The 14,003-nt window shown below is 39.4% G+C and overlaps 1 protein-coding gene across 9 annotated transcripts in view; it reads left to right on the plus strand.

The window, feature by feature from the left end:
- MEF2A (myocyte enhancer factor 2A) overlaps positions 1-14,003 on the plus strand; it is an 82,651-nt gene that overhangs the window by 47,400 nt on the left and 21,248 nt on the right. For 4 of the 9 annotated variants that reach the window (XM_038147616.1, XM_038147613.1, XM_038147608.1 and 1 more), the window contains 3 exons: positions 8,289-8,438; positions 11,276-11,495; positions 11,673-11,732. In XM_038147616.1, coding sequence (XP_038003544.1) covers positions 8,289-8,438; positions 11,276-11,495; positions 11,673-11,732 — 430 coding nt within the window. Of the gene's footprint in view, positions 1-8,091; positions 8,224-8,288; positions 8,439-11,275; positions 11,496-11,672; positions 11,733-14,003 lie in introns of all 9 variants that reach the window. The other 5 variants (XM_038147611.1, XM_038147615.1, XM_038147610.1 and 2 more) reach the window with 3 other exon arrangements.

The raw sequence follows: 14,003 nt of genomic DNA on the forward strand, positions 1-14,003 counted from the left end.
CTTATTTTTGGGAAGGCTTTCTGCTTCCTGTTGTACACACTGGTGTCAGCTGGTGTTTCCAAATACCTGCTTTCAGTTGTCTTATTCAGCTTGCTCTTTTTTGGGGTGTTTTTTGGTGAAACAAGGTGGTGGTTCCATACAAGTATTAAAGGTGTTAGAGCTTGTTCTGGGAGATGTAGTCAGTGCCCATAATCTTACATGTGAACAGTATTTTAACAATAGCATAAATCCTTGGAATCTACTAAACATTTTCTTTGGGAATGGTTGCCATTCGTGTTGTAATTACTGTTTTGACAGCACTAAATTATCTTTAGTACCAAGACTCTGAAACAGTTCTGTTATCCTTTCCAATTTTAAAGCTGTAAAGAACTATTCAGGACAAAAAGTATTTGTAATTGCAATACTACATGGGCAGGTAGACCTAAAGAACCCCATTCTTTTTATTAAATGAATTCTGATCAGAGTTAAGCCATTTTTTTTCTTGGCAAACTCTGAGTAGGAGATAATATTTTTCCTAAAGAACTTCTAAAAGATTATGAGGGATATTATGCAGATGGATTGCTGCACTTGGAAACTTTTCATGTTCCATATGGCTTATCTGCAGTGCACTGTTGCTGAAAGGAGGCCTTCAGTCAGCTACTGCTGCTGCTGATTTATAATTTAACCATTGCAAGTACGTGAAGATCTGTATTTGGGAGGCTGAGTTTGTGCATCTATGTGTTATTATTTGGGTGAGGACTGAAATAAAGCATTTATGTACCATGAAATATCTCTTGGAATGTTCTAACATAGAGCTGTGTTTTGCTCCATTTTGCCATTAATTTTGTTTGCTTGCAAATTTATAGTCCCTGGAAGAACTATAAAATGTATTTAATTTATATGCTAAGGGGTAATTTGTGTTTCTTGAAGATGAATATCAGTCTAGTTTGTCTTTTTTTTTTTAAGAAAAAGATTGAAAAAGATCAAGTTAAACTGGCACTTTAGTGCTCTTTAATGGGAAAATCTAGTTGATGGTTCTGTCTGTAAAACAGGTAAAATGCAAATCTGCTCAGTGATATAAAATTTAATGATCTACTGAGTTGGATAGAAAGTGAAACAAAGACAAATGCATCAAAAATTGGACTTTGAGAGCTTGACTAAGCTGTCACTGTGGAAACAGCATTATCAGTGCTAATGGATTACTAATCATTTTAAGCCTCAAGGAGTTCATTTAGGACCAAGCAATCCAGCTTGTTTGTAGGTCAGCAACTGCTTTAAGAAGTGCACAGTTCAAAGATAGTGTTTCTCTAACATCACAAATACAAGCATGCAGCTGCCTTTCCCATACCTTCCAGTCCAGAGCTGGGTAATATTCTGGGGGTGAAGTGTGGATTTTATAGCCCAGAAAGTTCTAATTCTTTAGTAATTGCTTGTGGTTATCTGCTTAAAATAATGTTTCACAGCAAAGATGCTTCAGGCTAGAATTTAAACTTCATGCCATATCAAGTCTAAAAACCTTTTGTATGTGTTATTTTATATAAATGAGAGTTTGAATCCTGAGTGCCATCTTTATCATATCTGGGAGGAATTTGACAGCTAGCTTTCATGTTTGGCAAGCCAGGGATACATGTTAAAATTTGCCAGATACTGGAAGTGGTCCAACATTTGAAACAAGACAGTGTCTTTTCTTAGAGTGGTTTATAGCAGGGACACTGATAAAATTTCAAATCATGAACATTTTTCATTTGTAAATGCTGAACACCTTTGCCTAAAATCGAACATAAAGCGTGGCTAAAAGGGCTCTGCTTTTTCTTTGTATTTTATGGATAATGCTGGGCAGGCTCAGAAGTTTTTTATTTGTAAAACCCTGGAATAAGCAATTAATCCTAAACCTCCTTTTATTTTTCCATAGCAAGCTATAATATTTGGCCAAGAAATACAATAGCTGTAGCAAACTTTAAGTACTTCACTCAGAATTTTTCATGTCCATGTATTTTTGCATAATGTCAATTATTTGCTTTTTAAATATCACTACTAATTGAGCACAAGTATTGAAAATATTTTTAAAGTAAGCTGAAAGTAGACTATGTCAATAGTTCAAATTTTCTTTAGCATGCAGTATTATGGTTGGGGAGCCTGCCAGAAAGATTGGAAGGTCTTGTTCTTTAAGAAGTTAAGCTCTCCAAGTTGCTTAGCTCATGGAAATGTCTGTCATAATCTAATTTGGCCTCCTGTGCGTTTCAGGGAAGTTTTGAAAGCCGGGCACCACTCCTTCCCTGAGCTGGTTTGGGATGGATGTGTTTGTGGCTATAATTAGAATGTGAAATTTGAACTGATAGCGTGGCAAAATGTAATTGAAAATGTGTCAGGGATACTGAAAGGAACAGTATTAGGGCTAAATGTAAGTAGCCTCCCAACTCAAAGGACAGGAAAACAGCTTCATAAGGAAATTTGCAGATGCTTCAGTGGTTGAAGTTGAGAATATTAATAGAGCCTGAGGAAAATATATTGAGTTTGTAAACATCACATGAAACAATACACTACATCTATCTGTGGAAAAAGAAATTTCAGCCTACAGAAATAATGTTGATGAGTTTAAATAGACAAAACACCTTTATCGAGTTGAATTATCTGGTTTTTCTCTGGCTGTTCTCGTTGGATGTTCGTGGGGATTCACTCCTGTTTGGATTTTAGACAGTGGTAAATTCGTGTACCCGGCACTGTAGGGTCAAGGTCTGACTCTGCAGAGCTGTGTTGTTAATTTGGAGGAAAGAAACAGCAATGATGATGCTTCTGTAGCCAAACTGACCCGCAGGAAGTTAAGAAACTAAAAATAGCTTTTGGTGACTAAAAATACTCCTCGGGTACTTGAATATGTTTTATACATAATAGGGGAGACATAATGATATCTAAAGGATGAGACACCTTTCTTTTGTTCAGGCTGATGAAAGTGGAATATTTTGTGTTATAAAAGAAGAGAAAAACTGCCAGATTTTAGGCTCAGCTTCTTGGCAATAATATGTATCAGGAAGCAAATAATAAAACAATTGTCCTGCTTTCAGCAGGATGTTTCTCTGCATGCAAAGCTTGTAGTGATACAAGTAGTCCTTGCCTGCTGTGGGAAGGGAGCTGAGCTGCAGCAAAGGAATATGCCCTGCTTTGTCTCACTGATCTTTCATGTAGTAAGAAAGAAAACTGGGTGGGAATCTGGTGCTGTGGCTGCTTTATTTGTCCTTCATTTCTGTGACTATCACAGGAAAAAAAGGTGTGGCTTTTCATGTAGGATGTGACTATCAGTGGTGCTGTGGCTGAGGTTTGCTGCTACCAGCGAGGCTGGGCCAGTCCTTCTGCCTCCTCTGCCACACATTGGCCACCCACCTATTCCTGCTGCAGATGAGTATAAACCAGCAAAAATAAGTTAATTAAAGAATGGCCAAGGAGAATTATTTTTGTCTCACTAAAATGAAAAAAAACTCTCCACTATTGCATGGCATCTCCAGAGCATCAGGAAACTTTCATCATTTATCCTTTTGATATCCATGGTGGAGGTGCCTACCAGGGCAGCAGTAATATTTAGCAGTACTGGTAGGGCTTTTCCATTACTTCAGGCCTGAGGAATATTTACACTTTAAACAGTTATGATATTTAAAACATATTTACTCCAAATTTGTGCTGCTTAGCAGCTTTTTAATGCTCTGATTGCAAGAGCAGAAGGAGAACTAGCCACAGGATTTAAGTGAAAGGTTTTCCTTTTCCAAGGGAAATCACTTTTCATTTCAGTCTTAGTCAAATTTTGGACATGGTTTTCCCAGTGATTTGGGATGAAACACCAACAAAAATCCTCTCTGGCCAGCTCCAATAGTAAGTGCAAAAATAGAGCTGTTAACATGATACATGGTAGCTTTGACAGCAGCAACCATTTCCTTTTTGTGTAATATTACAAGAAACCAAACATTGAGTGTTTTGAATGACCTGACACTTTTTTACACTTCATAACACTTTTTACACATGAGGTCATCCTACATTCTTGCTTTAAGGCAAAAAAATATCATTTCCTGACGTGACAATGAACATAATCAAGTTCTTTACAGTTCTGCCAGGGCTGGTAAGGAGCCCAGATCGCAATATCAGAAGTCTTGGCTTTTTAACCAAACTCACTGATGGGAGCACAAAACGCGCTGATTGTGCTCTTTAATCATCAGCAACATTTCCTTTTGGAGTGGGATGGAAAGGCCAGGGTCTGGATGGGAGGGGGCCAGCTGCGGGCTGTCACTTGCTCTCTGGAAGCAGTGACCCATCCATGTTTATTGGTTCAGAGTTTCTGGATCCCAGAGCTGCCCCTGAGCAGTGTCTGGAGCCCCTGGGAGCCAGGCTGGAACAAGCCTGGAGAAGGTGGTGGCTTCATCTCCTGCTCTGGGGGCTCAGCAGCCTTCAGGCTCCTGCCTTCCATGTGTCTGTGTTGGATTTTGTGGAAGATGAGATGGTTGAATACCAGCTCTGCTTCCTCAAGGATCAAACAATAAATGACTTTATTGTGCTTTTGTGCTTTTATACTCTTTGCTATTTGTATTATCAGTTTCAGTAAAATTTTTATTGAATCGTAGAGAGAAGCCAGTTATTCCTTTGTGTTGTTGTTTTGCAAGAAGCCCTTCTTCTGTTCCTTAGCTGCTTCTTGCCAAGGCATGATTCTTTTCTTAAATTAGCAAAATGCTAATTTTAATTGCAAAGTGCAATTAAAAACTACTTTGCATATGTGTGGGGAAGTTCAGGAAAATATTGGGGCTCATGTACCATGTGCTTGACTGCAATATTTAAACCCATCATAGCTGGTCCAGCCATTCTCATACAATGTTTTCTAAGCTCTGCCATTCCAATCAAAATAAATCAGCACTAGACTAGTAGAGGAATAGAAGCAGTTCACAGCTTCTGGGTCATTCTGCAATATCAAGATGACCAGAGCTGTCTGGAACACTTGTGTGTCACAAAAATGTATTTTTGTGTTTCCTTCATTCTTTTTAAAAGAAGATTTCACACCTGCATTGGTTCGTTGTAAATACTTAGCATTATTTTCTGAGTAAAACCAGTATTTTTCTCTCATCAGTTAGTGCAGTCTGAGATCAAAGCTGCACAATCTTAGTTACTGGGGCACAATACAGTGTGTTGGCAAACATGTTGGAACAATTTCCAGTAATTTTGGCTAAGTCTTAGAGGAAGTGGAAAGTAACACAGATTTACTGAAAGGGCTACACATTCCCTTACATGATCTGGAAAACAAGACTTCACACCAGAAGGTAATTGCAGTGAGCATCCAATAACAAAACCTGAAATTTAATGTTCTTTTCCCCTCTTGCTGTGGTAAGAAAAAAATATGCCTTATATCTATTAGTCTTCAGTGCAAATACTATGGTTTTGTTCTACACAAGCTTGTGTATCGCAGCAGAGAAATAAAACTCTCTTCACGTTACGCAAATTACTTCGTCTCACCAAATTTTTTCCTCTGAACAACCTCAAAGTTAGTAAAATGTTGATCTCTGTGATAACATCTTGGAAATTGCTCGGAGAGCCGAGTTATTTACATTATTTGGAGAAACAACGAATTTTAGCCCTGGAGAATCTCGAGGGCGGAGGCAGCCCCTGTGTGCGGCGTTTGGCCTCGCTGCGTCCCCGCGGCGCGCTTGGCAGGCCCGGGGCCGCTGCTCCGAGCGGGGCCGGGGCCGGGGCCGGGCTCTGGCGGGGCTGCCTCGCCTCGCCTCGCCTCGGCCCGCCCGTGCCAGCAGCCCGCGGCATTCCGAGCGCAGCCCCGGCCACCGAGCAGGAATGCTTTACTATTGTGTTGCTGGGCGCTGATAAAAGTTCGCAGGCTTTTTATGGTCAGGTCCTCCGAGTGGCACTTGGTGTTTTGGTGATAAGGAGGCAGAGCTCTGGCTGTTGGACCCAGCCTTATTATCTGTGACAGGGAACTGTGGCTTAAATCCCTCCACAATGACAGGAACCCCATCTGGAGTGACGGTTTCCAGAGCCTGAAACGGGAGATACTGAGGCATTTTCCTTCCTCATGACACAAAGCAGAGTTAACCCCATTGTTAGCAAAAATGACACGCAGTCACCGAGAGGAAGGAGGTATTTTTACATTTAAATCTCTTCCTTTTTGTTTAAATCGGAGGAGGATAATTTACCGTTGGCTGGGGGATGAAGTGGCAGCATTACATTTAAAAGCTTTCCCTGGATTGCTTTAGACTATCGAAAGGAGCTCTGCCGAAGCTGCCTTGCTGCAAGACTTCAGTTTTTGTCTCAGGAGCTGCACTCTGTGCGTGCATGTCTTGCAGCCCTTTCTCTGCAGAGCCTCCATGCAGCTCTGTCGCCGTGTGCCGGGCACCGCGCGCTGACGCCCAACGCGCCCGAAGACGTGTGGGTTCTATTTCCAGAGCGCCGTGGGCTGCAGGGGTTAAGTGTAATCCAGATTACACAGCGTTAACATTTTCCCTGCTGATATCAAAGTGTAGCAGACTGGCAGGCTGACTTGTTGGGAAGGGCTGCGAGAGGGATAACAGGCTCCGACCTTGAGAGGCCGAGCAGCCGGCCCTTGTATGGCCAAGTCCATTTACGTGTCCGGCTATTGGTTGGAGGAGCGGCATCGGAGCTGTGACAGGTGCTGGAGGAGCCTACACCTGTTTTTCCCATATGCTGATTTAGTGATTACATTTTTGTGGGAGTTCCAGATACTGTGTGGGATACGTGGAGCAAGCCAGGAAACTTGAGAAGGAATTGCAGCTTATGGTGAACTGTGATATTAAAGAATTTCAGGCAGCAAATTGGATTTTCAATTCCTGCTTTCAAATTGCGGTAGAAATAAGCAGGATTTTGCATATATATGAATAGTGAGGAAGTCGTATGTATTTTTTATTGTACTAAAAATCAGTTGACAGAAAAAAAATGCTGGTGAATACTATGAGCTGAAATGTTTTGTAAATCAGAATTTCAGTGCTTAATGGAAATTGCTTCTTTAGGAAAACATGGGGATTTTTATGGTGCTGGAAACGTCAGCTTGCAGATTTCTGATCTTTAGGGGTTTTAATGTAAAATTCATGGAATATAGATAATTTCTGACAGAAAGGAAGTATGCAACTCCCTCATGCCTGTATAGTCCTGGTGCTGCTTTATGTATGAATAACATATATCTGTTTAAAATTTTTACTGCTTTCCTTTTGAAACTTTAAAAAAAATTAAAGATTTTTTTTCACAGGTAGTGCGTTAAATATTGTATTGTTATAAATTAGAGCTTGCAGAGAAAAATTTCTGATTGTGTAATAGGGTAAAAAAGAAAAACAAGAAATACAAACATATCTTGTAATTTGGTCACGTGGCCTGTAGTTTCACATCCTTTCTTTAATGGCTGGATTGTAGACAAGCTTGCCTTTTTTTTTTTTTCCCAGGGGATGTTGATGTGAGTTCTCCATCAGAAAACAGGAAGTAGCTCCATAAAGTTAGTCTGAAGGACTCTAAAAAAGCTTATATTTAGCAAACGAAGTCATTTTAGAGAGGCATTATGTAATTTCTTTTTTGCAGTTCTTGTTATCGTGCAGGATGACAGGAAGATCCTGTCTTTGTCAACTTTTGAGACCAAATGGTACAGATATTAATGTCCTGCATTTATTTAACTGGATCAGAATTTTAGCCACTGTGTTTGTCAGAATATAACTGTATACTTTTGAAAATGTGAATGTTAAAATTGGGATGTTAAAATAAATTCATTAAAGATCCAGTAAACTGGCTTTTAATTACCAGTGAAGGCATGAACTCCTTTGCTACAAGCTTGAATGTTCCTTGTCAGGAAGCTTCTCTCCATCAGCCTTTGTCTAAAAATGATTTTGCATGCAGTGCTGGGAGATGAAGTGGTTGTAGGGGGAAGTTACCTGTGAGAGGGCACCGGGGTGAACCTTTTCTCTTTGTGTACTTTGCCACTATCTTGAAAGACTGATTCTGTCTGTTGCACAGTGAGTTTTGTCTGTGAAAGTTTAATGTAGTTTCAGGGGCTCTGAATGATTCAGTAGTGTACAAAACTTCTTGGCGAGTTAGTATGATTTGTATGTGAATTTTCCAATTGTATTTCAGACCTTAAGAAAGAAAGGCCTTAATGGTTGTGAGAGCCCTGATGCTGACGATTACTTTGAGCACAGTCCACTATCGGAGGACAGATTCAGCAAACTAAATGAAGATAGTGATTTTATTTTCAAGCGAGGCCCTGTAAGTACTTTTATTTTATCTCTACTTTTTATTTGTTGATCCTTTTTATTAACTTCATTATTTAGGCTCTGAACAAGAAGGAACACAGAGGGTGCGACAGCCCGGACCCTGACACTTCATATGTGCTCACGCCACATACAGAAGAAAAATATAAAAAAATTAATGAAGAGTTTGATAATATGATGCGGAATCATAAAATCGCAGTGAGTACTAAAGTATGGTTTGTGCTTCTCTTACATGCATGAGAATTTTCATGGTGTTTGCTTACCACTGAAAACCGCTTCAAAGACAAGAGGATGTAATGGCTTGAGAAGGGAAAAGGACTTCTGAGGAAGAATGAGATTGTGATACCTGCTCTTGTTAAAATACATTTTTTTGTAAAGAATAAGAAGAATTGTCTCTAGCTTGGGTTTTACACTCCCAGTTTTTCATACCTTTGGAACGCAAGACATTTAAAAATTTCAGGAGCCTACTGAATTACCTAATCCTACCTAAAATATGTTTACCAAGATAGGTTTTTGTTGTGGGGTGTAGGATCTTTTATTTACATCTTGTAGGTCTTCATCTCTCTGGTGATCAAGATTTTACAGTATGTGACAAGCAGGCACATAGAATTGGATTAATTTTGTCATCTAACCAGTAGAATTTATTTTGCTCAAGTCTGGACATAGAAAGTTATTTAGATATTTAAAATCAAGGCTGCTGCAGAATGAGAGCCTCAAAAGATTGCTCCTCTGAAATTCTAACAGATACTTCCTTGAACACTGAAGGATATTTGAGAATTTTCTCCCAAGTGCCAACCCAATGTGCAGCCATAAGTCACTTGGCTCCAGAACTTCAGTTTGGGGATAAAAGGAGTGGAAATGTTGCATGTTTTTTGTGGAGGTGTTCACGGTGACATTTAATTTCCACCTACAAAAATCAGTTAGTGTTGAGTATTACTAAGTATTTTCTACGAGCTATATAATACAGGGCTCTGGCACAGCCTTTGAATATTTTAAGAATGCAAATCTTGTAGCAGTTAAAGGAGATGAACTGGGTGGGTTAATCTGCACAGACCCCGGGGCACTTGAGTAGTGCCTCCAAATGACTGCTGGTATTGGAAATCATTTCATCGTTCAGAGCCTGAGAGATCTCTGGGGACTGAACAGCAAACTGACAGTCATGACACCCAGCATCACTTCTGTTGTGCTTGAATAAAGCCAATGTATTTTGGGTTTTCTCTGTTTTGAAGATTTTGATATCTGACATTTCTGTCGTCTTCAGGCCTCATCTCTCAGTATGTTACAGCTAAATGGGTTTTTGGTGAGCAGCCCAGATGTCTGCGTGGACATCACTGTAAATAAAAAGGGCAACATTATTTTTTAGCTCTACAGCTCCGTATTTGTAACTCAAATTTGACCAATTATGTTTCTGTTTCCAGTACTTCTGGGGCTGTATAAGAACACAGTTTCTCTTGTTCTCGAGCACTCGTTGCTGTCAAAGGATAGGAATGAGGCAAAGCGTGAAGAATTTGGTCGTAACCAAATGAACACCATAGATGGGCAGACAGCCCTTATTGTAAGGTGTGGGGGGAGGCTGTCACTTATTGGTTCTGTATCGAGAAACCTACAGAAAAAATGTTCCAGCTGTTGCCTCCTAGCAGTGTGTTCAGCATACTTTAGGTATTTCCAGTTTGAGCTGCTTGACAGCGTGCTGTGTAAAAACACCCTGGTTTTGGTAGATACTGAGTAGTTTCCAGTAGTTTCCCCTGAAAACGAGCACCAGCAGGGCTTGTCATTGGTTAGATACTGTGAATGATTTGCTAGCTTTGTGTTGCTCTGCTTCATTAATTTTTCCTTCCATCTGTGCCAAAAATTGATGATTATTCTTAGAATGCTTCAGTAGGGACATTGTGATTGGCTCTCACTCGTAAGAGATTTTGTTTCTTGTAGAGAATATATTCTGCTCTCTTTATTAGCATAGTTACTGTTATATTTCTTGTATTATCTAACTTTTCATGCAGAAGTATCATTCTAAGTGATTTTTAAGCTACGCATGATGAAATTGCATTTTTTAAAGTATATTTGCTAGGTCATGTGTGTTGGTCACTTTGACCCCCTTAATCACAGCTATCATCTCTCTCTATTCTGTCAATAAATACTACTGCGTTTTTGTCCTTAAATTGTACCTGTCATGGTTTTGTTTCCAGTAATTATGAGAGTTGTGAAAAAAAAATAGTCCCTTTTGTTTCAGAAACCCATCACTGTCAAAGGATAGGAATGAGACAAAGGCCAAAGAAGTTAGTCATGACCAAATGAGTACCATAGATGGGCAGGCAGCTCAGCTTTTGATTCAATAGCTGTTGAATAACAAACATATATACTGCAGAAAAACAGTTGCCTTTTAAATGATGCTGTAAAAACCAGAATGAAAAAATTAGATTTGCAAAAAAGATGGAATGGTTATTAAAACAGGGGTTTGGGGAGCCTGAAATGTTTAAATTCAAGTTATTGAACTTTGTGATTTTCTAAAGATCTGTTTAATTGTTTAATCTGTTGAAAAACAAAGTGTTAGAGATTAGTAGCAATATATTGGCAAAGTTGTTACTAGAAAATGTTATTACTAACTTGTTCTTTTTTGTGTGATAATTGTAATGTGCATGTTTATGCTTACATTTTGAAGGTACAACAGTTCATTGATTTGTAGACATGTTTAGCTTGTCATTGCTTTGTAATAATCCAAATTAACTGTTAGATTTATTGTATTTATAAGCTTGTGAATTCATGTGAATACTTTTAGATTTCTCTGTTTGAACTTTACATATTTGAGAAGTTTGAGTAATTCTTTGGAACTGCAAATTATGTGATGTATAAGAATTTATATTCTTAACATTCTTTACAACAAATGGATGTTTTAAAACTTGACGCTTAATAGAGTTTAAAAACTAACAGAATTAACTTTAATAAAAAGCAACAAACTGCTGTGACAGAATTTTTCTAATGTGCTGTTTCTGCAAACACAGTTAATGCTAACGGCGTTGTCTTGTTGTTCCTCGTCTTCTCTCCCTCAGCCCGGCTTGCCTGCCCCGAACTTCTCCATGTCGGTGACGGTTCCAGTGTCCAATCCCAACACTTTAACCTACAGCAACCCCGGGAGCTCCCTGGTGTCCCCATCCCTGGCTGCCAGCTCCTCTCTCACGGACACCACCATGCTGTCCCCGCCCCAGAGCGCCCTGCACCGCAACGTGTCCCCCGGGGCGCCGCAGAGACCGCCCAGCGCCGGCAACGCAGGTGAGCTCTGCTCTGCTCTGTGCTCCTTGCACACCCTGTCAGAGCCCATAGGAACCCTCCCGAGTAACAGGTTCTCAGTGCTGTCAGTGCATTTGCACAGCTGGGGTTTTGATGTACAGAATTCCACGATACTGTCATGGGGCAAGTCAGTTTAATGCTCTGGCTTATTTTGATTAGGTGGAATGCTGGGGACAACTGATCTCTCAGTGCCAAATGGAGCTGGTACCAGTCCAGTGGGTAAGTGCAGTATCGTGTCTTGGTTATAAAAAATAGTCTCGTGGTTTCAGTTTCTCAGTTATTCAAAAGCAATTTTTTATTTTGACTCTTTGGAAAAAGTGGCTGTGGGAGAACAAAGGTCGTAATTTTTTTAGCTGCACTGTTATTGTCAAGTTTTATAAATTATTATCAGGAATTTAACTTTCTATTGCTGTGCCCTTTCCACTTCAGTAATATTTGCCTTTTTTATTTTAGTGGTTTTCAGTAGTAGCGTGCTGCTGCTTTTGTGTTTCTCTACAGGTGTAATTACAGCATTCCAAAAACATCTTATGTTTGCCAAATCTGAACTATTGTACTGAAGGCAGCTCAGCTCAGTTCTCAACTTCAGTATTTGCAGGACCTGGATGTTTGATGCTGCTAGTGGTGCCAATGAGAATGAAGCAAATACAGACTGTATTGTTTGTATTGCCATGTGTATCTTGCTAATCATTTTCTATCAATTACATGAAGAAAGCAATGAATCTTGGAAACTGATAGCTAGGATCTGTCTTAGTTTTGGATGATGATCAGAATTTCTTTTGAAAACAAATTAGAGATCTCGCCAAAAATCAGATCCACAGTATTTTTTGGCCTTCAGTAAAAATATATGATAGCACTTTTTCATTTCAATAATATTTTGTCTCCCCTAAACAAAATTTAGCACTCTGATAGAGGGGCAGGCAGCCACTGAAATGTGTCGTGCCACAGACAGACAAAATAAATGACAGCTCACCCACTTTGGTCACATTCCTCCTGTGCCTCTGGAAGCCGTGCTGGCTGAAGGTCAGTGTTGCAAACACACCCCAGCTCCCCTTGGGAAGTGTTCATAGCATGGAATTAGAGAAGCAACTGTTGACCTTTCAGTGTTTGCCCACTGGCTACTTAGTGTGGCAGCTGGGAAAAAGTTCTTTGAACATCAAGTCAGGCAATTGAATTGATGAATAAAAAATGCTGCAACTCTCCAAGGCTGAAAGCACAGGATTGACTTTCCACTCTTTATCCACTCCTTGGCTATGTGCAGCAAAGATATGAAATATTAAAGAGTGGTTTAGGTAAGCAAGATTTTAAATGGAGGAAGCTTCCTCAGTTGAAAAAAGATGACTATTTTTAGAAACTGTAGAGGTCAGATGTTGATTTCCATAGAATTTTTCAAGTCAGACTAAATAAGTTTATTATCAGGCTGTTTCAGGCCTCTTTTCCCAAATCAGGCTTTATTAAGAGAAGCTTCAGAATTAAGACTCCTTCCTTCAATAAGCAAATAAAACAGTGGTTACAGTGCTTGCTATAGGGTATCAAACTCTAGAAATGCCCAGTTACAGCAGCTTGGGGGACATATTTAATGCAGTAAAATGTTTTCCTCCTTGCATTTATTAATAGTTTATGTAAAAAGTCAAAATGCATCACTTATCTCTTACTTTGCAGAACATCACACCCAAGATGTTATACATGTACCCACTCACTTCTAGAAAGGTTTGTCATGCAAGTGAGAGTTGTGACTGTACAAGAACAGGGGAACATCTTTAAGTACCTCTAGTGAAACTCAAATACCTGGTTAACGCCAGAATGCTAAATTAGAGGGGTACCCAAAGTTGTCAGACTCCACTTGCTGTAAGTTATGGCATAAAAACTTTGTAACTATTGACAGGTGCACAGGAACCTTCTCAGTTACAGCCACAATCAAGAAATCATACGTAACCAGATTGACTAAATCTGCTGTCAACTTGAGCTTGACAGCTGCTGTTGAAATGTATCTCATGTTAATTATGTCTGCAGACAACAATGGTTTTAGTTTCTTGCTACATTTATTGTAGAATTCACTTTTAAAAGACATATTTTCAGCTTTTAGTTTCCAGGGTTTTTTTGGATTTTTTTTAAAACTTCTCAGGAATGGAGAATTCTCCTGAGGATTTAGTGAAAGGTCACGTGCCAAATTTGCAGCTCACAGTTTATAGGAGCAATGTCAGAGGTAAAGATGGAATACTGGCATATCCATATTCCCATATATTCTCTTATAAATAAATAAAGGAAAACTCCATCTTCTTCGATATTATGAAATTCTTGGGAATCTGAGGTTTTGTTCTCATTTTCTTGAAAGATGCATGCCTTTATCTCTTAGTAACAAGCAAGTAAAGGTTATCTTGCTTATTTGGGACCCAGTTCAAACAAAGATGTTGCATAAAATGGCTCATATTGAGTTCACACAAGTCCTTTTCTCAAGTCCTGTGTAACTTGATTGGAATGGAAATGATTTGC

Source organism: Motacilla alba, chromosome 10 (assembly GCF_015832195.1).
Source record: "Motacilla alba alba isolate MOTALB_02 chromosome 10, Motacilla_alba_V1.0_pri, whole genome shotgun sequence".
Classification (NCBI taxonomy): Eukaryota; Metazoa; Chordata; class Aves; order Passeriformes; family Motacillidae; genus Motacilla; species Motacilla alba.